The sequence below is a fragment of the Heliangelus exortis genome, chromosome 30 (assembly GCF_036169615.1).
Source record: "Heliangelus exortis chromosome 30, bHelExo1.hap1, whole genome shotgun sequence".
NCBI lineage: Eukaryota > Metazoa > Chordata > Aves > Apodiformes > Trochilidae > Heliangelus > Heliangelus exortis.
Genome location: NC_092451.1, coordinates 444,535 through 468,707, shown reverse-complemented (window position 1 = coordinate 468,707; position 24,173 = coordinate 444,535). Strand labels below are relative to the sequence as shown.

The following is a 24,173-nucleotide window of genomic DNA, read 5'->3' as shown; positions in this document are numbered from 1 at the left end:
TGCTTTTTTTGTTGTTCTTCTATTTATGTTTGTTCCCAGCAGAGTAGTAAAATTGGGAAATTATTTGGAATGGCATCTGCCTGACTCCTAATTCCAGAGATTTGCCATCGATTATGAGACACCTGCTCTCATTATGCAGAGCAGTCACTCAGAGGTTCAGTGTGTTTTGCTGGACAGTTGTCATCTCCCTGGCAGCTGGCTGATGTTTTCATTGGTGTTACTGCTCTGTAGTGAACAAAACCAGAAGAATAATACGGTGGGAAACATTTAACTTGCTGCTCCTCACTGGAGGAGCTGGGTTACTTCACACCATTCCGGAGGACGCTGTTCACCCCGACCTCGAACAAACGGAGAACCAGGTGTGGTTGGCAGTGCCGCGGGTCCGGGCGCTACAAGGTGGAGATGGAGTCTGGAAACTTAGGGGGGGCCCTCGGGGGGCTGGAGCTCTGGGGAGACCCTCGGGATGGGGGGGTCCTGGGGAGGCTCTCGGGATGGGGGGTCCTGGGGAGACCCTCGGGATGGGGGGTCCTGGGGAGGCTCTCGGGATGGGGGGTCCTGGGGAGGCTCTCGGGATGGGGGGGTCCTCGGGGGGCCCTCGGGATGGGGGGGTCCTGGGGAGACCCTCGGGATGGGGGGGTCCTGGGGAGGCTCTCGGGATGGGGGGTCCTGGGGAGACCCTCGGGATGGGGGGTCCTGGGGAGGCGCGCGCCGCCTCACCGACCGGGAGCGCGCGCGGGGCGGGAGCGCCCCCTGCTGGGCGGCCGCGTGCTGTGGGTCAGCAGGGGTCGGGACTCGCTGCGCGCGCTCCGGGGCGCGGCCCGCCCCTTCCGGTGGTCGCGCCCTGCAACCCGCCGCTGCCCCAATGGGAGCTGAGCACCGCGTGTCCTTCCGGTGCGTCATCCCCCGCTCGCCGCTCCTCGGCCAATCGGGCACGGCCGTGACCGGGTCAACCAATCAGCGCGTTCGCTGCCGAACCTCTCCCGGGGAGAGCCGGGGGTGGGAATTACCGCTGCCAATCCTCGCGCCAGGGGGCGGAGCCTCTGTCAGGAGGGAGGCGGGGCTGGGGGCGGGGCTGAGCCCGGGGCAGGGGCGGGGCTGAGGCTGAGGCTGAGGCTGAGGCTGAGCCCGAGCCCGGGGCAGGCTCGGCGGGCGCTGCAGGAGCGGCTGCTTCGTGTCCCCGCCGGACGCAGTCATGATCCACAGCCTGTTCCTCATCAACGCCTCGGGGGACATCTTCCTGGAGAAGCACTGGAAGAGCGTGGTCAGCCGCTCCGTCTGTGACTACTTCTTCGAGGCGCAGGAGAGGGCCTCAGAAGCGGAGAACGTGCCGCCAGTGATCCCCACGCCGCATCACTACCTCCTCAGCGTCTACCGTCACAAGATCTTCTTCGTGGCCGTCATCCAGAGCGAGGTGCCGCCTCTCTTCGTCATCGAGTTCCTGCACCGCGTCGTGGATACCTTCCAGGTAGGGCTGGGGCGGCTGAGAGCTCGGCCGGTGTGCGCCGAGGGGTCAGGCGGGGAGGAGCCCAGGCGCCTTGTCCATCCTGCACCTGAGAGGATTCGGAGTGGGTCTGGATGGGATGATGAGTGATGCTCGGGAATGTGCTGCGTAAGGATGGCGGTGGGTTCAACATCAGCCTGTGCTGTGCTCGCAGGAAGGACCTTTCAGCAGCCAGGACTGGTGTTTCTGGTTTGCAGCCCAATCCGGCGTTGTTCTCACTGAGAGGTCGTGTGATTCCTAACCATGTGCTTTAGTTAAGTATCATAGAATCACAGAATGGGCTGGGCTGGAAGGGACCTCAGAGCTCATCAAGTCCAACCCTTGCTCCACTCCCCCCGTGGTTCCCAGCCCATGGCACTGAGTGCCACATCCAGGCTCTTTGGAAATATCTCCAGGGATGGAGAATCCACCCCTTCCCTGGGCAGCCCATTCCAATGTCTGATCACCCCCTCCATCAAGAAATTCTTTCTCATGTCCAACCTAAACCTCCCCTGGCACAACTTGAGACCTCTTGTGCCCTCTTGTCTTGCTGAGAGTTGCCTGGGAAAAGAGCCCAACCCCCCCCTGGCTCCAACCTCCTTTCAGGGAGTTGGAGAGAGTGATGAGGTCTCCCCTGAGCCCCCTCTCTCCAGCCTGTACTGACAACCTACCTTCCTATGTGCCTACATCCAGTGATATTTATTGGAAGTGTTTATTGGAAGTATTTATTTGCTTCCTAAAGAAGTGAGACCCGGGAGTTACCTCAGAGCAGCCCTGTTCCTCTGTGCTATGACTGCCAGACACTTCAGGGAAATAGTGAAGCTGTCTGTTTTCTGCCTGCCAGAACAGGACTGTGTAGTCTGGACTTTCCCTGTCTTGTGACCAGCATCCTGCCAGAATACAGGAGCTGTGGGTGCTGGGTCAAACAAGTGTCATGTGAGCTTTTGCTTCCAGGTACCAGTCAGAATGTGAGTGTAGGCTGCCTTAGGTATTGCTGAGTTCAGGGAGTGAGTTGGCTGTTCAGGTCAAAAATGCACGGTCAGTCTTGACTGTCAGCACAGTGTGTTAGACTTCAGAAATGTTTTCCTGTAAAAAAAAACTGGACTTAGGCAGAATATGCAGAGTTTGAAGCTGTGCTTCTGCTGTATTCCACATCAAAATAAATTCTGTAAAAAAAATGACGCAGAATTGACGTTAATAATTGTATTACTGCCCAAATGTATGCAGGCATTATAACAAAAGTAAATAAAAAGCTTTGATGAGAAGAGGCTGAATTTTTTAAACAGCAGTACAGCTCCGTTAAAATATTGAGAGCATTGTAAGTAATGACTGGGGCAGCTGAGGAAGGACATGGAATACTGCAGGAAAGTCAGTAGTGGCCATGGGAAGCAAGTTTTTCATACTAATATTGTTGCTTAGTGGTTACAGTTGAGCCAGTTTCAAAATTTAAAAATCTCTTGGCTATCAAAAAGAGTCTTGTTATGTAGAAGGAAATAGGAGCACATGATAATGTGGTGATTATCAGCTGGCAGGGCAGAGGCAGAATTGTTTGTGTCTGTTTGAGGTGTTTGTACTAATATAAGGAGTTTTTGTGTTGTTTTCATCTCTCCCCCAGGAAGAGCCTTGATTTATTTCTGTGTGGGAAGACACTGAACCAGATGATCACTAAGTCTGTCTTTCAGTGATTGTTGAGTAATTATTTCTTTTCACAGGATTATTTTGGTGTCTGCTCTGAGGTGATGATCAAGGACAATGTTGTGGTGGTTTATGAGGTACTGGAGGAGATGTTGGACAATGGCTTCCCATTGGCAACAGAGTCTAATATTCTTAAGGAACTGATAAAACCTCCTACTATCCTGCGAACAGTTGTCAACACCATCACAGGTACAGGGAAACAAAAAGCAGATAAACTGAGAAGGTCATGTGGCAATAATTCCTATGTAAGTCAATTAGGACCATGAGGGAAGAAAATTTACATTGCCCCACACTGTCCTAAACCCCAGCATAGGAGCACTGAGAAAGTCCTGGCTTCCTTCCAGTTCCATCGTCATCTGTACTTTTTTTTTTTTTTTTTTTTTAACTAAACAGGTTACATTTGCAGTCATGACTCTGGAATGAGTTAGTTTGGTGTGGGTTTTTGTTGGGGTGATTTTATGGTTTTGGTTACAATTCCTTCTGTCTCACTGTGGGATGTTACAGAGTTGTGTGTGAGAGAGACACAAATAGTAGAATACAAACAGTGACACTGGCAGAGTAATTCCTCTCCTTCACAGAGATATTGAGTTTCTCAGGGATTAATTACAATTACATCATATGAGGCCAGGGATTTATTCTGGAGTGTTGTCATAACTTTGGTTGTGGTGATTGCCTTTGTTTTCTCCAGGAAGCACTAATGTGGGTGACCAGCTTCCTACTGGACAGCTCTCAGTGGTGCCTTGGAGACGTACTGGTGTCAAATATACCAACAATGAGGCATATTTTGATGTGATTGAGGAGATAGATGCAATTATTGACAAATCAGGTATGGAAGTTGCTTCTGGGTAAAACATCGTAGCTTGTCCTGATAGTATCTGAAGAGAGATTTCTCCCTCGTCTGAGTGGGGGAAGTTCTATTCCTATTATTACTCTGAGTATTATCAACTTGTAAGTGCTATTCAGTCAAAAATTTCAGAGAGGTATCAAGGTTTTAATTTGTCTGTGTTCCTGGAGCCTTGCAAGTAATTCTATATTGGGAAAATAGAAGGTGAATGAGAATTGTGCATACTACTGCTGCCTTAGTTTTTGTGCATCTTAGTCTTTTTAGAGTTGAGAGCCATTAAAATGGACACTGCTGGTGCCAGTTTTTCTTATTTGTATGCATCTTGTCTACAAGTCATTGGGACCAAGAAAGATGCTGAGTTGAAACATAATGAGCCATGGCATTTCATAAAGATAATAAATTTCCTTCCTCCCCATTGATAGTTTTTCCACTTTGGGATTTTTTAATCAGGTTCATATTACCTCCTGTGTTTACTTTATTGCTGCAGGTTCCACGATTACTGCTGAAATCCAAGGAGTGATTGATGCTTGTGTCAAGCTGACTGGGATGCCAGACCTTACACTCTCCTTTATGGTAAAGTCTAGGGATGTGTATTTCAAAGAGGTTTTCCCAGCCCTGCTGCTGGGATCTCAGTCTCACAATGATGGATTCCAGTAGATCATAACCTGGGCATACCAGACAAAAAGAGAAAGAACTGATGATGGAAACTCATAGTGAACTTCAGCAACTTTGAGCCTAGAGGTTTTATTTTCAGATTCTTTGTTAAAAGTGCTGTTAGTGTGTGCTGTGATTAAGTATCTGAGATACAGTGGCAGATACTATAAAGGACAGTCTTTTTTATAAGTATTCATCAGGGTAATTATCTGGCATGACTAAATTTTATAAAATAGGATAGAGGTTATTGAGTACTGCTGTTGCACAGATGTAACAGCATCAAAGAGCTTAACATAGACACTTTGCAATGTGCAGAGCACGTTGAATGGTGGGTCCTGCATGCATGAAGCAGAGGTTATTTTAAGCAGTGCCACCTTCATTAACCCTGTGCCTTTATTTCAGAACCCACGGCTGCTGGATGATGTCAGCTTTCATCCCTGTGTGCGTTTTAAGCGCTGGGAGTCAGAGAGAATCCTCTCCTTCATTCCACCTGATGGAAATTTTCGCTTGCTCTCCTACCATGTCAGTGCTCAGAAGTAGGTGATGAATGTAGTGATGTGAATTATGAACTTTGGATCTTCCTTGTTAGGAGGGAAAAAAGAAAAAGGAATTGCTTTTAAAGATCAGGTGGCATGTTGTCCCAAATGAAGAAAGGAAAGAATTAGGCAGTATGGAGTAATCATGCTGTTGATTTCCTATGTTTATAAAAAATTTCTAGAATAGAACAAAATAGTTCAGTAATCTTGTTGGTTTTCTGATGTCTCTCATATTAGAACGACAAGTTCTTGTCCATGGCTCTCTTCTAGAAGCAGCTTATCTCAAGTAGTAATTGAGGTTACAGATGCAAAAGCATTTTGTTAGACTTTGTCAGACTTCTCTCAAGTAGATGAAAAGGAGTGGGAAATCCAACCAGAACACACACATGAAGTTCAAGCTGCTGCACTGCCTGGAATTGTTTGTCTGCTTGGTTGTTCAAGTCTCCTGTTACACTGGATGTAACTGTCCTGTTGAGAGGTAGAAAACTAAGATACAGGAAGCCTGTTAAGACTGGAAAACAGGATTCTGAGTTTGCTCTTAGGTCAAACAAACGAGCATAGTATTTCCTTCTCTTTTAAAGAGATTGCTTTCCAGTGTTTTCAGTGTAGAAGGCAAAGGCTGCAGAAGGAAAAACAAAGATGAAAGTGACAGCAACTTTCTGTTCATGTCTTTATTCTAGTCTTGTGGCAATTCCTGTCTATGTTAAACACAACATCAGCTTCCGTGACAGCAGCTCCCAGGGACGTTTCGAGATTACAGTGGGGCCAAAACAGACCATGGGGAAGACTGTAGAGGGGGTGATGGTCACTAGCCAGATGCCAAAAGGTGTCTTAAATATGACCCTCACACCCTCTCAGGGAACACATATCTTCGATCCGGTTACAAAGGTGAGAGGAAAAAGAGAAATTATATACATTTTTAAAAAGCTTTTTTCATTTTCAGCACATGAATTTGAGCTGTTCATGTTTACATTAACATTGCCTTGAACATTGCTTTACTGAAGGCCATATCTGTTCTAGGGCTGAGATTGGGCTGTTCTTGCTTACTTGAAATTGTCTTAATCCCTACAACAAAAGCTCAGTGTCCAGGCAGATTGTAGTTCTAGTTTCTGTGTGTGCACTGCTCTGTAAGATTGTAATGTGTCTGTCCAATATGAAAGGCAACATACTAAGGCAAAGAACTTTCACATAAAGAAACATTACAATCTGCCACTGGGAGAGTATTCTTCTTTAGAGGGTGTTAGTACTATTTGTGTTTCACTGCCACATTTTTCTTTTCTTGAAGTTGCTGTCATGGGATGTGGGGAAAATAAACCCTCAGAAGCTGCCAAGCCTGAAGGGGACCATGAGCCTGCAAGCTGGGACATCAAAACCAGATGAAAACCCCACCATTAACTTGCAGTTTAAAATTCAGCAGCTAGCTATATCTGGTAAGTGGCTGTCAGATAAAGAAGCTGAATGTTCTGTTTTGTCAGTGCTCGTTCTGCATGTAGCTGAAGTAGCTCTGCTGGTCTTTTGAAGTACATTCTATCTAAAACATGTTCTTCAAGTAAAATATGTGCTTCCTCTACAGCTACATGGATTCACTTGGATGCTCTGTGAAACAGCCTATTTACATTTCCCTGCATTTCATGCTTACAAAGCTCTTAAGAATTTTAGGGTATAGATGTGTTTATAAGGAATTATTCTGAGCAACTGGCAGTTTTCCTCTGTTATGTTTATTGCTTGTTAAAACTTTCCCTATGCCTTCTGCATCTCTTCTATGCTCTTCTGCTCATGTATCCTGAAGGCCTTGCTGTTCTGTGGCAGCAGTCAGTCTGATGCTGTGTTTTTTTGCTTTTAGGACTGAAGGTGAACCGCTTGGACATGTATGGGGAGAAGTACAAGCCCTTCAAGGGGATAAAATACATGACTAAGGCTGGCAAGTTCCAAGTCCGAACCTAGAGGATCCTGATAGTGAGGAAGAGCACGTCCCTGTTTCTCCTGTCCCTGGCTGTTGGATGCAGCCTCTTACCCCATCTGTCTGTTTAGGGTAGCTCCCTTGCCTGTAGTAGCATGAGCAGAAGAGCCAGTGCTTAAGAGTACTGGGGAGCAGCAAAAAGCAAGGTTGACCTGAAGCCACCTGATACCTAGCAGATTCTGAAGTATTTGGAACCGTGGCAGATGGGAAAGGTGTTCAGGTCCCTTGGGATTGGTGAGTCAGCTATGGAAGCTTGTATCACCTTTGTTTTGCTGTCCTACAGGAAATTCTAAGGATTTACTGCCTTTTTAAACTCCTTTACATTTTCATTGGCTTCTACCCCTTTGCAGATAACACAAACTGGAATTTCCACAAACTTCAATTCCAGAGTGGTGGTCCAGCAGGTGCCTTTCACCATCACTGGGTGTTAGGGTGGAGAGCTGTATAGTTCCTTGTAGCACAGGGATCATCTATCCATTCTGCCTCAAAGGGTCTGGAAGGAGTGAAAAGGTACCTTCTCTTACCTTGGATGGGCAGGCAGTTAAGAAGCCTAAAATGGGGGATGGTGCCATAGAGGGAGGAAGAGAAGTGGATGCTTTTGCTAGATATTTCATAAGGCATCTTGGTCATCAGATATCTTGAATCTCTGAAGATAGACTGATCTTTGGTATGGCCCACCCAGATCTTTGGTATGGCATCCTTTGAAGGGCTGACTGTAGCACTTGTCATCCTGCAGCTGTTGGGTGGTGACATCTGAATAATTCTGCTGCTCTTGTATCTTTCATCAGTGTTTGAAGGTATGGGTTCTTTCATTTTCTTTGTACAGTCAGGGGAGAGAGAGGCAGGAGAATTTTTGTGGAAACAACATGTGGAAGCTGAAGCTGTGGCTAAATGAAGAGCAGCACTTGTTGGAAACTCTTTTTGTCTCTGCTTCCCTATTGGAAATGAAGGTGATACTGCTGCTCTCCTGCTCACTCATGTCTTGTCTTAGAGATAATTGTATCTTGATACCTTTCTAGTGTTTCTGTCTATCCTACCTCATTCCAGTTCTTGTACCAACCAACTGCTGTGCAGGTGGATTCAAGCCTATGTTGGATTTTTCACTGGGACCATCCCTTCTGCAGGAGCTCTTTCTGCATCTGCCCATTCCTGTCTGTGCTGCATCTCTCTGTACAGCCTAAATATGAAATGAGAGGCATCTGCATTGTTCCATATTGTCTGTAATGTGTTCTTTGGCCACTAGATGCCCGTGTGTTTGCTCTGTGGTAGCAGAACTTGTCACTAATTGCTGTACATGTGACTACAGCATCTGTCATGTGGCTGTGTAATCCAGCACATACATCTTGAGAACAGAAAAAGCTGACCCTGAATGAAGGATAACATACATTCTGCTTTGATACAGTGGATACTTGCAGTGTTTGAGTGGCATCTTGCTCGTGGAATTGCAAGTTCCAGTGCAGTGGATGAATGTGATAGCAGGTAGCCTTGCTGCTGAGCATGTTCAGTGCAAATGTAACCTTCAGCAAGGGCATCAATAAAATTAATTTTTACATGTATTCTGTGTCATTTCAGAGTGGTTTGTGTGGGTTTTGCAAGAAATACAGTTGGTATTTGAGGAGGATGGTAAATTATGCCAACTGGATTCTGTGTAGTAGGTGCCTTAGGGAGATGTTTATGCACAGTTGGGACACAGTTCAGGACTAAGTCACTTTGTTGAGAAGTTAGAATCAATTACTTTCTTAGTATTTTTTTCTTGGTGTTTCCCAAAAGGAGTGCTGAATGCCTCTTGGAACTTCAGTGAAACTGCTTTCAGGAATGCAGTGGAACCATTTTTGTTTACTAGGCAGGGTTTTGGGTAGCAGTCTAAGGACTGTGCTTTAATTATTAAGACAATGAGATACCTCTTCACCTTCCTCTTTCTCAGGTACTGATATAGTCCTTTGGCTTTGTACCTTTGTTTCTGAAAGGCTTTTTTCTCCCCTGCAGAAGTGATTCATGTTACAGGAGATCTTGAAAGGCTTCATATATGCCATATACAATGTGACAATACCCATTTGATACTAAACTCTTGAAAACTTCAATATAATTATTTCCTTTTGTAAACAGTAGTCACACCTGCTTTCTCTTACTTCATAAAACAACTGGACAAGAGAGAATCTCTCAAAGAGGCTTAACTCTTAGGACATGTATAGGTACCACTTAGTGTCACAATACAAGTAAGTAGTGCTTGATGACTGAGATTCTAATTCATGGTGACTTGATTAGACCTGTCCTGACTTCTGTAAAGGACAAATGCAGCCAGGTGATGTTTTAGTCGATCTTTACTTGTGGATGTAAATCTAGCAGGCACCTATAACTGCTACCATTACACTTGTCCTTTGTTTTGCCCTGCTGTGCTAGAAGTTTTTGCTTTTATTTCAGAAAATGCATAGAAATGCATAATAATAATAATAATAATAATAATAATAATAATAATAAAAATAAATGTAATGTGTTGATTCTGCAGCAGATAAGGCTGCTGTTAAGATTTTTACCTATTCCATACTTAAAATACTTAAGTGTTCACCAGGAGAAAAAGAGAAAGTGGAAGAATAGATTGCCCTTATAAGCATGTCATCCTGGGTTTGCTCAGACTCAGCTAATGAATCAGTCCCAAACTGAAAAAAACAAGTAGTATATTAATATGGAAATAAGCAGCAGATAAGCAGCCCATACCTACAGCTTTGCTCTTTCTATTGAAGTCAAGCTGAAACCAGCTTAAATTACCAAAGTAAAATGGTATTAGGAGAGAACTTAAGCCTGACTGGAATGTGTTCAAAATACAGAGCTGATTAAAGAATAGATGAAGTTTTCAGGTTATTAAATCTGTCCCCTTTGCCTTCAGTTCACGACCATACCCTAAAAAACATAGCTGTTAATGGGATGCATGATGTTCTTTCTTGTTTTGTTCTCCCGAGCCAAAACTTAATTTTTAATTGTATCGTGTGATGTGATGCAAGGAGAAAGCTTGGGGACGTGGGGGGAAAGGAGCATTAGCTTCTGATAACCTGTAGTAAGGAAAAGAGAGCAATTTAACAGTGTGCTCTTCCCACATGTTGCACTTTGTTTTCCTCTTGTACTGAAAGTCAGAGGCATCTGGACAAAGGGGAAACCCTCTCAGCATCCTTAAAGCACCTGGCAGGGAGCTGCGAGGCTGTGGGCACACGACACTGGAGAGTTCATTTTTCTTTCTCAGGGTTTCATGTTGTCCTGAATCCAGTCCAGGTAACGATTCACATTTGTATAAACACCAGGAATGTCCTTACGGCCACAGCCTATTCCCCAGCTGATGATTCCAATTAGATACATACGCTCATCCTTCATACAGACCAGAGGCCCTCCAGAGTCCCCCTGCAGAGAAGCAGCAGGTTAGTAGCAATCTTCTTTTTTGTTTGTGGTTTTTTTATTCTTCACTGGTTTTAGTGTTGCGCTGCCCTCTACAGAAATACCCTGTGTAGTATGCTCACAAATCAAGAGATATTGATAAGAATGAAAAGGGGCACACTCTTACTCAAACTATGAGGTTTCACACTGTTGCTGTCTATAACTGCTTTGTGAAGCAAAATTACTAAATAGCTATTTAAACAGAAAGGATGTGGATTGAATGCATGCATTCCTGTTCCTTCTTATTCTAGCTGTTTATTTGCCATAATTTTTTAGCCTTTATATTTCTTTCCTCCACTTTTCTGTAGAGCAGCACCCTCTTCCTCTTACAGAACCTTCTTCTGAGTATTTTGTATGCTCACATAAGAGAAAATATTAGGAAATGCTGCTGAGGTGGAGTTTCCTGCTCAGTTTTGTGATATTTCCTATACTTGAGATTTTCAGTCTGTATTTTTTTGCTTCCCTTGGTTAAGTGTGGTCTGCTTTCACAGCTATGAGGGGCAAGGGAAGAAAAAAGAAAGAGGAACCATCAGTCCTGTTCAACAAAAGTCTGCTAGAATTCCTATGTCCTATGTAGCTAAATGCAGAAGTTATTTAAGAGTATTTTCTGAAGCTTTTTGTTTGGTTTGCTCAGACTGTCAAAGAAGAGGAACAGAACTGGGTTTACCTTGCAGGCATCATCAAGGTGTCTTGTGTCTCCTGCACATAACATGTTGTCTGTAACTGTCCGGTTGTCGAGATGCTGTGATGTGCACCGGCTGGCTGGAAACAGTCTGACATGGCCTTCCTTCAGGTAATCTGAATAGAATGGAGAAACTGCAAGAAAAAATCATAATATCCACATTTATATAAGTGTGAACACAGATTTTTTTTTATTTTTTATTTTTTGAATTGCAGTTAAGTTTCTCTAGGGAGCAAACAGACATAGCTGGGGGTGAAGAGGGTGGCTAAACCATTTCCTTGCCAAAGGGGTTTTTTTAATTCTTCAGGGCTCTGCTTTGCCAGTGGGAACAGTTTTTGAGAGAGAATATTGTTTCTTTAGTGAGCTTAAGTGCTAGAGAGGTTTTTGTAGGTGCCAAATTAAGGACTACTGGGTTTCTTGGATGGATAAGTAATCTTTGCACATTTATATCAATAAAAATGAAGTCACAGAAAGAGTCTATGAAAATCACTGACTGAATGAAAGAAACAGAATCCTGAAACTTAGTATTAGACTTGAGGTAACAAAAATCAGATGCCTTCTTATACACGATACTGAATAACAGGATAAGAAAGTACACTTGTGTTACATTGGAATGGAAGGGAATTTTTTTGTTTGGGTTTTTTGGGTGTTGGTTTTGTTCTTCTGCACAATTGCAAATGCACAAAGCTGAAAGTTGGCAGGATTGTTGTTTTTCAGTCTAGTTTGGAATTACAATTGCATCATCCTTTGCTCTCAAAAAGTTTATCCTGTGCACCCCAAAAACAATTCTTGGGATTATCTTTAAAAGCAGTTTTAAAACATTTTATGCCACAATTAAATAGTCAAGTCTGCTGCAAAACCCCTGTGGGTTCAGTTGATTATTAGGTCTTGATATAATGGATGCTTCACATTTTTGTCTCAAAGAATATACAAGATAGAGAGTAAAAAGACTTTATACTAAAGTACTACTAAAAAAGAGCAGAGGTTTTTTGTTGTTTTAAATATAGGTCAGCCTGTGTATACTTTCAGACAGGCTTTATTCCTGTTGCAGCACACTTGAAAAACCATTTCGCCAGCCTTCTTAAATATATCTGGGATTGTTACTTCTTCAGATTTTTGTTTTTGCTAATCACTGCACAGCCCATATATCATTTAGAATAATGCAACTACCTGTAATTGTATATTAGTGTATTAAATCTTGATAGAAATGCATTTCTGTCAGAATGACAATAGCTATATAATTTACTCAGTACAGCAAGAGTATGGCAGCCCTGATTACAAATTTTCTGACTTTCCTACTTTATACATTGTGCTATTTTCTGCTGTTTCTACTGCTGGAGAGCTTCAAGGAGCTACTAGCCCATGCAGCTGACAGAATTCAAGTGAATTGAAGTAACTTACAGCATAGCTTGTTGTAAGCTTGTTTTGTGTATCCCCTGACTAACACATGTTTTGTAGTGCTGCTCTAAGGCCATATAATGATGCAGGGGTCACACACTGAGCAATGCACAAGGCTTCAATTCTTTGGAGGCACGGGACTGAAACTTTGGACATTGTATTTTCTGCTTTTGTGTACACATGTATCTTTTACTTACATTCTTCATTTTTGCCATAACCAGAGATCTCACATTCAGTCCAGTCAGGTAGCTGCAGTTCTGGTGTTGGGAGGCAGGCAGCACGGACAGTGTCTGTTTCAATAGCACAATCTTCTGCTTCTGAGTTCAACTGCAACAGAGCTGAAGAGAAAAAATCCCCAGTGCCATGATCACAAACTTGAGCCAAGTGTGACCTTTCCAGTCTCAAGGTCAGAAAAAGTTCTTACCAATATCATTGTTGAAATTTTCTGAGTCAAACTGCTGGTGCACTGTGTATTTTTTCACTTGAAACTTTTGTTCGTTTTCCTCGGCAGTTGCCCGGGAAGTCCTACCCAGCACAATCCTCAGCTGATCTGTACTAAAGCTGAAGAACAAATCTTACATTCTTAGCATCTTAACTGGAGCAGACCCTCCCCTTGAAGATGTGTTGTTGGAGCTTCTGCTTTTCTTATTTTACCACCATTGCTACTTCATTACCCAGGCAGTTTGACCTCAAGGATCCCATTTACCTTTGTTTTTTCACTAACTGCTTACAGCCATTATGTCAAAGCTCCTCTGCCAGCCCCTTGCTGTTCTCCAGTTTCAGATGGCTCTGTACCTGTATTGACAACTTTGTTCCTCAGCTACTTGATATTCCCCTGTGGTACTTTAATGCCATGCTGCCAGTTTGCCCAATAAATGCCTGTCTGTAATGTTCAGCACAATTAACTCTGTACTTTTTTGCTTACAATTACTTACTGATATAAAGAGCTTTTTTACAAGTCCTCTACTCTCCCAGTAAGGCTGTACTGGATGCTTACATTTTCCAGATTTTTTTCCCCACCCTAGCCAGTACCGAATCCTCAACTTACCGTTCCTCAAAACAGTGAGCAGCTGACAGAACCCAGCAAGAACTGATCAGAATCCCTCCACAGAGGAAGTGCTCTCCAGGTGTTCTCCTGTACTTCACGAAGATGGCAGCTTGCCAGGGGTGAGCTGCAATGTCTGCATAGGAGCCACCTTTAACCCTGTACTGACGGGCACTGCGGTGCCGTAAGCCACAGGTAGCTGTGGATGACAAACACAGAAATATCTGTTCAGGTGCTCCTGCTTTGAGTCTGGGGCAAGAGCCTGTTAGCTGCCAGTGAATGTTCAGGCAGCTTTGGCATGAACTGTTTGGTATCTGACTCATTCCTGTTCCCTAGGAAACTTTCATTCTGATTTGAAAAATGCAGTAAGACAACCCTGCCTTTTCTGTCCTCCATTTCTGCAATCTTCTCATCTGGCAGAGAAACAGGCACTTCTGTGAGAGTGGAGCCACAGAACCTCTTTCTGAACCAAGAAGCTTTATCCATTTTTTTTTCTTTCTTTTCCAGATCTTATTTTACATAAGAGGCTCGAGTTTAATAGAAACGGCATGCAAAACAGTAATGCCTTAAAGAAAGAGAAGGATCAGGAGTGCTAGGATCCTTACAGCAAGTCGGCACATTGCAGTACTCCCATGTCAGCCGATTTTCTTTCAGTACATGGCACCAGGGCTTGCTGTCATTGTCTGGATTCCTGCAGCACAGGAAGGAGAAGAGCTGTTTGTATTATCAGACCTATAGGGAGTTTGGAGACACATAAATGTGGCAGACTGTGATCTGAGTGTACTTTTTTTGATTTTTCTAGAGATACAGAGGGCCTTAGGGGCACACTGAATTTACATTTCTGGTGTTTTATATCAGAGAAGCATAGGTCAGGTGGAATAAAATTGCTATTGTCAGTGAGCTTCATTACCAGCAGTAATGTATTTCCTGTGCTTTCATAGCCCACATGAATGACAAGAGTGCACCACAAGGGCGTTTGGTGTGATTTTTAAAATGCTGTAATTGACTACATACCTGCAGAAGTTGTGACTACCAAGGCCCAGCTGGAAAGCATCTCTTCTCCAAGCAGTATAAAACTTGTTGACAAGGATTTGAGCATTCCACCTCAAGCAGGTAGCTCCAGAACTGGTAACACTGTGGCTGCCTCGGTAATCTGTGCCTCTTCCAGATTTGCAGTTGATGTTCCCAACTTTAATAAGAAAGATGCATGTTAACCAATGGATGTGAACCCATCAGCTGTTTCTAGTTATGATTTCTGTCATGGCATCTATACATTAGCTATGCTTATCTCAGTCTCTCCAAGTCATAAATATTAAAAACTTAAACATGATTTAATATGAGATTCTCTTCAGGCTACAAAAATAGCTCAAGTCCACAAGCAGTCCTTATATATGGAGTGAATCATGGAAGCTCTGAAGTCCATTCCCTGTCCCCTGCATGTACCTTTTGAACAGGAGGGCACACTGCAGTGTTCCCAGATGTACCTTCCCCCTTTATAGATATAGCACCAAGGTCTGGAATCCTCATCTGGGTTTCTGAAAGAGTTATGATATTGTGCATCATTACAAAGTTATTAATGCCATGCCTGCCATCTAGTTTGGTAACTTTAGCCTGTTCTGCAGTGAAGACATGGACTGAACCATCAGAAGTTGTTCGGATTCCTACTTTAATTTTAAACTTGTGGAGTACATGGAGGTGAGGAAGAGGCAGCCAGTTGCTGGCAGCAATGGACAGCCTGTGCAGCTCTGTTCATGTGCAAGAAAGCCCTATATTTTTAGAGTCTTAAGCAGGATCTGGAGATGCAGGAAACTGGCTTACAGAGGGAGTTTTAGGCCAAGGGAAAGCATATGTGTTTAGAGATGTATGCATGTTTCAGTTTGCCACAAGCATCCAGTCTAGGTAGTGCTGAGTTTCAGTGTACAGAAGTTGACATGGACAGCTGATATTTGCACCTGTGCAGTGTTCTCTGCTTGGTATTAGACTGTTGCAAAGAGCTGTACCTTTGTTAAAGGCTCTTAGAATGGGCTGATTTTCATGGCTCTGCCCCTTGCACCATCAGCCCCTCACCTGCAATAGTTGTGATTGCCCAATCCCAGCTCAGCAGCATCTTCTCTTCGGCCACTGTACGTCCGGTCCATCAAGCCATTGCTATTCCAGTTTAAACACTCAGTTCCACTCTCTGTCATGCTCCACATACCCCTGTATGTTACTCCAGAACCTTTGTAGCACTTGACTTCAGTATCTGAAAAAAGGGAACAAACTGTTACTATAAGGACACCATCCCAAACTCTGCTTCCATAGTCTTACGTTCTCTTTAAACTTGCTCCCAGGCTAGTCTAGTAAGTCAGTGAAAATATCTTGCCAGGCAGACTGCAAGTATACATGGAGGTCTTCAGCTCCAAAATTTAGTTATTTATTAAGAAACACTGAGAACAGCCCATGTGTCCTTCTTAAAAGTTTGAGTTAGCTTTAGAATAAAAAGAGGCAGTTTAACCAAGTCAAGTATACTGCAGCATCTTCTGGGTACCTCATCCTCCTGCACTGCAGAGTGAACCCAGTAACATTGTTCAGAGCAGTAAATGTGGTATACATGCCTATTTCACATTGCTTCCCAGAGAACCGTGGGTGGCACTGGCAGATGAAGAGCTGTGGGGAATAATATGCCTGTGAACACTGGCCCCCGTTGTAACATTTATTTCTCGTGCAGGCTGTGGAATAAGCAAAAACCAGAAAATACTGTTAGACTTTGCAGAAGCAAGAAGCTGGCAGTGTATACCCATCTTTTTTCTCCTGACAGTCTTCCTTAGTCTGTTCTGTTTTTTCCCTGTCTACCTGTTATTGTTATGTGCTTACAGTCTTTTAGTGTAGTTCTTACACCCTCTTTTGCTCCATTCTGTCCACATTACACCATTAGTAGCCTTCCTCAGCACCTCGTCCATTTCCACTCAGTCCTGAGTGAGTTGGTGTATTTTAGTATCTTCATTTCTATCCAACTTATTTCAAGCCAAATTTTCTGTGTCATAACTCCTTCCTTTGCAGTGGAGTTCTTTAGGATTATTAGATGGAAAGTCTCTCATTCCCCATCATTTTCTTTCTCTTTTTCTTCTTGATACTCACCTCTGATAGGCACAGCGTGGCAGCGACTCCGACCACTGTCGCACCTACAGTATTCTATTCTGCTCCCTGAGAGCCTCAGCCAGGTCCCCCTGTGCTGGTAAATTTCTCCAGATGAATTGTCTGTGCAAATGGCTGTAATTGGAGAAAGGAAATCCTCTTTTAGAGATTCAGGTGGGAAAGACCTGGCTGAGCAGAACTCCTTTCTTTCTTCTTCCAGGAAGAAAAAAGAAGCATCCATGATGGGAGCATCTGCCTAATGGACTGCCCTTTTTTCTTCTCAGAACACAATTACCCCACCTCTCTCACTGGATGTATTGTTGCTGGATGTATCTGGCCTCTTTTTCTTTGAAGGAGAGCAGAGGAAGGGGAAAACCATTTTCTCAGAGTTATGGATGGTATTAATGGTCTGGTATTTTGCCTTCTGAATCTCTCAATTGAATAACCATGACAAACAGGTTTCAGGCTCCATTCCCTCAGTGTCACCTGCTTTCCCCTCCTGTGTTCATAAAGCCTCAGGTAATTTGGTTGCAGTTTGCCTGGCTTACCTCTAGATCTGGCTCCCCGTTTGAAACGCAGGTGTAAGCCCTGCAAGCAAAGAAGGTTAATTCTGTGAGAAACTGATGTCTTCAGAAAACTGAGAACAAGCATCTCCAAAGGTCATGAGGTCTTGTAAATCAGGGGAGCTCTGGGCAACTGTCTGCCCTCCTTGTCAGACAGTACAGTGAAAGTGCCTCTAGTACCTCAGCAAGGGAACTGAGAATTGTAAATCATTTATTCACCACAGATTACCAGGGGATTATTTGTTACCTGAGAGATGTGAATTTGGGATGTGCTGTATTCATATCATGTGTGAAGTGCTCATGTGCTTTTGGGGAACAGCAAATGCTAACTAAAGCTTGTAAGTTTTCTGCTGTTTGAAGGAAGTTAAACACACTTATGTGTAGTTTTCCTGTAAGCCTTTGTAGCTTGATTATCTTTGATAGATATGTCTCTTTCAGGTTTTGGATAAAGTATGAAGGAAGAAACCAATTCAGAAAGCTTCTTTGACTAGGCCACAAGAAACCACATAAAAAGGAAGAGGAAGTCTGAGGTGGCAGTTTTTTGAGAAAGGCTAAACATTTTAGAATTGTGTAGGATTTACTTAAAACTGGGCAAACTGAGGCTTAAAGTAAGGGAACGTGGGAACCATCAACCTCCAGTTTAAGTGAGATGAAGGTGATGATAACAGAAAATTAAAGGGTGATCACAATGGAACTTTTAACAGTGAGAGATGACAATGAACAGCTACAGTAAGAAGAATTGGAGAAGACTTCCTTACTGAAATAAAATCAGACAGGATAACACATTACTGGAAATCCCAGCTTAGAGGTAGACTACTTTGTACAGTTTTTCTTCCTCAGATTCTAGTAATATAACCTGATTGTCCTACCATCTGATGCATTTAGCTGGAGTTGGTGGTAAGGAAGTGCTGCTGAAAATGCAGGGTGGTGGCAAGAGAGTGATTTGATGCATTAGCTTCTCACCTGGCCCTGAGCAGTCACGATTCCTCCCAGCACCAGGAGGAAACATGCAAATTTGCCTTCCATTCCCAGTGCTTTTCCGTCACCTCCAACTCTCAAGTTACCTATAATGACAAAAGAAAAAATAAGATGTTAAACAAAGGCAATCTGCCAGGCTCAACCCAAGTGTGCTTTTACCTGATAAACCCAGAAACCTAACATCCCTAAAGCACACCCTTTAGGTCAGAGGGAAACTCAGAGTGTGTTTCCTGAGGCATAACACTGGCATAAGTAAATTCCAAGAGCTTTTTCCCAAGGTTGCTGGGAGCCAATGGTACCATGTGCATTATTAGTGAGATGGACTTGTCCAATGGAGGAGTGTAATGCTGCTTGGAAAATGCTAAATGAGATTCAGGTAGTTGAGGCCTATCAAAGAGATCTCATGCAGGGGAACAAAACTCTGCTGAACAGTCAGTCCGTGATAACAGTGGATTAAGATTTGTGTTTTCTGCACAGGCTGCTGCTTCAGGTTTCTCTCATGTGTAGAGGATGTGTTGGCAAGGAGACTTTAGTTGATGATAGCTGGGGACAGCACTGCTATGTCTTTTATTTTCAATATTTCTATAGCTCCTCCCAGGCTGAGCTTTTAGTTTCTAATATTGTCACGTGCTTTTGCTAGAAAGGGAGATTATGGGAAAGCTGCCAGCCCAGCTTTTGGTCTTGTGTTCTCATTGATTCGTTGCAGCATTTCTTTTCGTGTGTCACTGCTACATTTTATTCCCTCTAATCTCTTCACGCTTCAGAAAAGCCCATAGCCCTCTTCCATCCCACATGAAGAGTTTCTGCTTCCTCCAGACTGACTTAGCTGGTCTTTCTCCTAGAGCTGTAGTCTTGTGAGAGAACCTCTAACAATCACCTCTGGGAGACTGCTGACTGGCATGGTGTGGCTGGGGTTAAGGATCAGTCTGGATTCCTGCTTCCATTCATCTTACTTGCTTTGAAAATCTTCTTCTGTCTTCACTCATCACAGGTTAATTTCCTACCTACTGAAATTGCTGCTTTGACCTGGTCACAGATAGCTATGGGAAGGACATTTGAGTGCTGTGATCCATCTGTATTTCTTCCTACTGTAGCAAAATTTATTTCTGTCTGGCCTTGAGCAGGCAGATTTCTTGGCAAAAGCATGAATTTAGATTTCTTAGCTATTGACTGCAATGAGATACGCACCATCTTGTGCCCTGGCTTCCCTTCCCCCCGTTTGTCTCCTGACAAAAGAGGAAAAACAATTTCTTTCACCGAAGCCAAGAGCCTTGTGTAAGCACTGAGGAGTTTAGGGAAGCTGTGCAGAGAATTTTTTCAGAGAGAACATTCTGAACAGCACAGGGCTCACTCATAACATGGCATATTCTTTAACATGTACAGAATTTTACTTCTGAAATTAAGCACCATGGGGTTTTTTTGGTTTTTTTTTTCCCCTTGCTGTATTAAAATGCCATTTCTAATCTCACCCTCTTAGTGGAAAAAGACACTGGACGTGGCAGGCAAAGGCAGTGAAGGGCTCTCTGAGGTGGTCTGTTGCCCATGAAAGCAGCGTGCTTTGTTGTGGGCTCCCATCCCTGCAGGAAAAAATCCCCAATTTTTCCCCATTTGTTTCCCTTGGTGACCTTGTAGTAACTCTAAAAGACCAGGCAAATGTTTGTTTGTAAAAGAACTTGAGTAAATCTTAGCAGCATGAGGTTGGTAGCCAGCAAGGTTTTCTATTTAGAAATACTGCTGAACTTGAGGACTTTAAATAAGGATTTATTGGTACACCAACAGGACAACAGGACACTGCTGGGGGGGAGGAGGCTGTTTTTCATGGCAAATAAGATGAATACAAATATTTATAGTGTCAGAAGTTTAGAAACCTAGTGCCTATGTGAATTTTTGGAAATATGGCATTAAATAGCAAGGTCCAATGCAAACTGGGAAGATGCTATTGATTTTCACAACTGGGTAATAGCTTTTAAGGACTGGAGTTGTCATTATTATGTTAATCTGAACCCTTACAATTAGACAAATAACTTTATCACATGTATCCTGACTTGAACCCATAATTCTCTTTCTGAACATAACAGCTACACCCACATACAGTAATATAAGCTCTTTTTTGCAACTGAAGGAGACATAAGTAATCAGTGTGAATGGATTTAGCTTGATCCTCTATACTAATGAAAGCTGCTATAGCAGTCTTGGTGGCTGAGATGATGAATCACATCAGTGTCTCATGTAGATGGGAACCCCTGCTTTGAACAAGTACAGCACCAGAGGACCATTTTCTGTCTTCCCTTAAAAATATAAGGCCTCCTATACAAACCAAGAGCTAGGATTGAGGTAGAGTAGCAGGCAAGAAGATATGATTTCATTTCCAATCTTTAGGATTGTTCTGCAGTTCCAAATCGTTGAATAATTCTCAGGTGTTGTCTCTCATACAATTAGCTTTTTATAATCTATATTATATGATCCCTGAGCAAGAAGAAAGATAACTCAATTATTTGAGAAAACTACTACTTCCAGAAATAAGGAGCTCAGGCTCTGTTTATATAAATCCAGAGAAGACAGCTGGGTAATAGCTAGTGAAATTCAAGTATGACAGATGAATGAGTCATATATTAGGATTCAAGACTAAAGAAGTTAGATTATTTGTGCTTGGGTGTTGTTGTTTGGGTGTTTTGGGGTTTTTTTGGTTATTGTTCATATTTGTCAAGGCTTGAAGTTCCTACTGACAGCTTTAAGAAATTACATTCTATGTATGTATCTACATTACATTCCTTGTAAAGGAAAGATTCATTCAGTAAAACTAATTAGCTGAGCTGAACTGCTTTGTTAGAATTTCTCCCTAGGAAGCACCATAAAGAACTGCTGAGACCTCATTTCTCAAGTATTTGCTCAGATGCCCCCAAAGGGCAACACTGGTAAATTTTTATTTTTTTTTTTCTTATGTAGAAGGACTGTGTCACAAAGCTGGCCCAACTAATATCTTGAAGGGAGCTCTAGCTGCCTGAAACCAGCAGAAAACTATAGGTAGTTTTCAGGGGAGATGGGGAAATATCTTTCAAACTGAGAAAGAAAAAAAAAATGCATAAATGCTTTGGAGACCAACCTGAAAGGAGGAGTCCCTATATAAGAGGAACTGAATGGTTGAATCCAGTTCATCCCATACAGTCAGCCATGCAAGCAGATCCAGTCTTACACAGCACATGCTTGTACTGCAGAATGCAGCAGTCTCCCTACAGCTGTACTGTATTGTCTTTTCTACCCCTTATTTCTGTTACCTTAAAATGCTGCAGCTCTTCTTGCCTCCTTTCCCCCCCTCCATGGGGGGATGCCTGTCCATCCATTGGTGGCCGCTGTCCTACTATGGGTGGAAAACTGGTAACAGATGTTCCAGCTGTTTATTTTCAATTTCAGGAAAGTTGCAATTTAGGCCAGTCAATCGGAATGTTCCAAATGATAAGCCCTGTAAACCCTATCAAACTGAAACCACACAGCTAGTTGAAAAGTACTATGTTTACAGGATTCTGAGGAGAAGCCTGCAACCAATGTGCTTCCCAGGAGGGTTCTCCCAAATGATTTGTGCCTTCTGCTCTCACCCTTTGCTCCCATCTAATTGAAAACACTCTACCATTAAGCTGGAGGACCAGATGTGCTGTTGTGACATTTTGATTCTGCATTTCCGGGTACAAAGGACATAAAGATATACCCTAAATGTATCCCCCTTTGCTGAAGCATCAGCAGCAGGAATACTTTAAATCCCACAGTAATTTATTATTAATATCAGCTCTTCAAAGCAGTAAGGGTGTGACTATTATCTTATTGATGTGCAATATGACCTTAAAAAAAGGGCTTTATCTTACCAAGGTTGAAAAAAAATAAAAAAATTTAAAAAATCATTAATTTAAATAAAAAGTAGCTCCACCTCTCCCTCACATACCTCCCAATGACCTAGTATGTCCAGTCCAGAATACAGTAATTCTGAATTGGTTTAGCACTAACAGCTTTCTTGCTGATGAACAGTTACCTTGATCTAGTTTAAACAAAAGACTGCTGCTTTTTCCTGCCTTCTGGAGAAAGTGCTTCTGTATCCCTTTTCTAATCTGAGCAGCTGAGTATCAGACTGTGTTTAAAATGTAACTGTGGACAGACATCTGCTTTTGGGGAAAAAAATAAAGCAAACCAGAGAAGTCAGATTCTGTAGTCTTCGAAGGCAAGAGAGGAAATGGACATTTCAAGCTCTGTCTTTGTTTTGGCAATCATTCTCATTATTTCCTGCGGTTTTGCCCACATTAGAAAAGAAGCGCGTTTAGGGAGAACTGAAGACCCGCCCTCCTCCCCTTTGTCCCTCCATTATCCAGGCTGGGAGTCCGATCTACTCCCGGGAAGACGGCAAGTTACCCTTTCACAGCTAGCTGAGTCTCTTCTCACCATCAAGATACTCGTCTGTAACCTTCCTCTTTAAGTTCTTTTGCTAATTAATGCTCTTTGTGCAGGAGACTCCTCCCCGCTAGCTGCTCAGAGCCCGAGGCTGTCAGCCCTCTTTGGAAAAGCTGAAGCTTTCTTGAAACAGCTGAAAAGCAGCAGCTTTACCCAGCGTTATGAATCTCTTCCAAAGCTGAAAGGCAATAGCTCAGTTAAGTTAACTACCATGGTGATTCAGTGGAATTTATTAAATAATAATAATAATCATTAATAGTATTTAATGACAATGCCATTGATGATGAAAACAGGAAATGCACTTTTTGAGACAGGTGCAGAACAGTCCCTACCTTTTCCTTTTCTCTTCTGTTATTTGGTGATGATCTCTTTTCCAGACCACTCTGGTGTTGTGCTCTCTGCGGCTCTGCCGCTGCTCTCTCCCTGACCAGCTCCTGTCCTGCTTAAAACTGCACCCGAGGGGTGGGGACTGCGGAGGGCACGGGGCGTGCGTTCCCCCGGCCAGGATCGGGGCGAGCCGGGGCGGCTGCTGGGAGGGAGCCTGCGGGTCAGGGGGACGCTTGCTTGGGAAGGGAGTGGGGCATGCTGGAACTTTACAGAATGTTTTGTCTTTCGTTCCTCCGGTCAGACAGCAGGTTCAGTCTTCACAAGGACTTTTCCCCACTGAACACCTGAAGCTTCAGTGACAGTGAAAATAGTCACTGCCTTATGATGAACTGTCACATCATGCTTCTCGGAATGTGAGTGAATGCACAGAGGTATTATTTCTGACACGGCCAGAGGGCTGCGATGTGTAGATGTAGTCCTAGTCCTGAGAAACTCCTGTTTCAAGCAAGAGCAGAGTGTGCTGTGCTCTGAATGGCATCCACTGAGAATCTTTGGCAGAGAGACTGTGACTTGTATGTGGAGCAAAGCCTGTTATGAACATGAGATGTGGCCAGAGGAGCTCTCAGGCTAACTGGGAACAACAAGCAAAACGTAAAAGGATACATAGATAGAAACAAAGAATAACGTGTTGAGGACCAGGGACGGAAATGTTCCCTGGTGTTTTCCATCCAAGAAAATCAAGATCTACTCACCAGGGTGTGGTTGTGAGATACCAAGCTATCAAAATGTGGCAGACAAATCTAGATGAGCAGTTTTAGAGGAGACCTCAGGGATAGCTTATAAAAACTGTTGGTGATGCAATTGTTACAGTAATGGATGTGTTCTGTCTTTTAGGAACTGATTCACTAGAAATGAGGTTCATGGCTTGTAAGCACAAACATAAGAAATGGTGTGTGAGAGACCTCCATCTTCAGGGAGTAGCTGTAAAGTCCTCAGTTGGGAATCATGGCAGTTGTTATTTGGCATATTGGCAAAGATGC

The 24,173-nt window shown here is 43.3% G+C and overlaps 2 protein-coding genes across 5 annotated transcripts; one reads left to right on the top strand and one right to left on the bottom strand.

Moving 5' to 3' along the window:
* The first annotated feature begins 1,080 nt into the window (after positions 1-1,080).
* AP3M2 (adaptor related protein complex 3 subunit mu 2) lies at positions 1,081-8,725 on the top strand. 2 transcript variants are annotated; one of them, XM_071729020.1, is made up of 8 exons: positions 1,081-1,465; positions 3,193-3,364; positions 3,864-4,001; positions 4,507-4,592; positions 5,076-5,209; positions 5,890-6,097; positions 6,495-6,639; positions 7,053-8,725. In XM_071729020.1, the coding sequence occupies exons 1-8, from the start codon at positions 1,193-1,195 to the stop codon at positions 7,151-7,153; spliced, it is 1,257 nt and encodes a 418-aa protein (XP_071585121.1). In that variant the 5' UTR covers positions 1,081-1,192; the 3' UTR covers positions 7,154-8,725. The 2 variants fall into 2 exon arrangements, with proteins under 2 accessions (XP_071585121.1, XP_071585122.1); XM_071729021.1 differs by lacking the exon at positions 1,081-1,465 and adding an exon at positions 1,520-1,746.
* Positions 8,726-9,827: 1,102 nt separating this feature from the next.
* PLAT (plasminogen activator, tissue type) lies at positions 9,828-23,257 on the bottom strand. 3 transcript variants are annotated; one of them, XM_071729018.1, is made up of 15 exons: positions 23,139-23,256; positions 21,648-21,744; positions 18,358-18,458; positions 17,380-17,419; positions 16,835-16,966; positions 16,312-16,425; positions 15,785-15,959; positions 15,161-15,252; positions 14,732-14,906; positions 14,323-14,408; positions 13,721-13,916; positions 13,097-13,233; positions 12,870-13,010; positions 11,260-11,408; positions 9,828-10,559 (listed from the first exon to the last, which is right to left on the bottom strand). In XM_071729018.1, the coding sequence occupies exons 3-15, from the start codon at positions 18,418-18,420 to the stop codon at positions 10,401-10,403; spliced, it is 1,659 nt and encodes a 552-aa protein (XP_071585119.1). In that variant the 5' UTR covers positions 18,421-18,458; positions 21,648-21,744; positions 23,139-23,256; the 3' UTR covers positions 9,828-10,400. The 3 variants fall into 3 exon arrangements, with proteins under 3 accessions (XP_071585119.1, XP_071585118.1, XP_071585120.1); XM_071729017.1 differs by lacking the exon at positions 21,648-21,744 and having other exon boundaries at positions 23,139-23,257; XM_071729019.1 differs by lacking the exons at positions 16,835-16,966; positions 21,648-21,744.
* Between the last annotated feature and the right edge of the window lie 916 nt (positions 23,258-24,173).

Excerpts from the sequence above, each read along its gene's own strand:
- AP3M2 (XM_071729020.1), top strand. The coding sequence starts at position 1,193 with ATGATCCACAGCCTGTTCCTCATCAACGCCTCGGGGGACATCTTCCTG. Across the intron at positions 1,466-3,192 it reads GCGTCGTGGATACCTTCCAG|GATTATTTTGGTGTCTGCTC; the intron begins GTAGGGCTGGGG and ends TTCTTTTCACAG. Across the intron at positions 6,640-7,052 it reads TCAGCAGCTAGCTATATCTG|GACTGAAGGTGAACCGCTTG; the intron begins GTAAGTGGCTGT and ends TTTTGCTTTTAG.
- PLAT (XM_071729017.1), bottom strand. The coding sequence starts at position 18,420 with ATGGAAGGCAAATTTGCATGTTTCCTCCTGGTGCTGGGAGGAATCGTG. Across the intron at positions 16,426-16,834 it reads CCACGCTGTGCCTATCAGAG|CCTGCACGAGAAATAAATGT; the intron begins GTGAGTATCAAG and ends CTTATTCCACAG. Across the intron at positions 13,011-13,096 it reads AAATTTCAACAATGATATTG|CTCTGTTGCAGTTGAACTCA; the intron begins GTAAGAACTTTT and ends TTTTCTCTTCAG.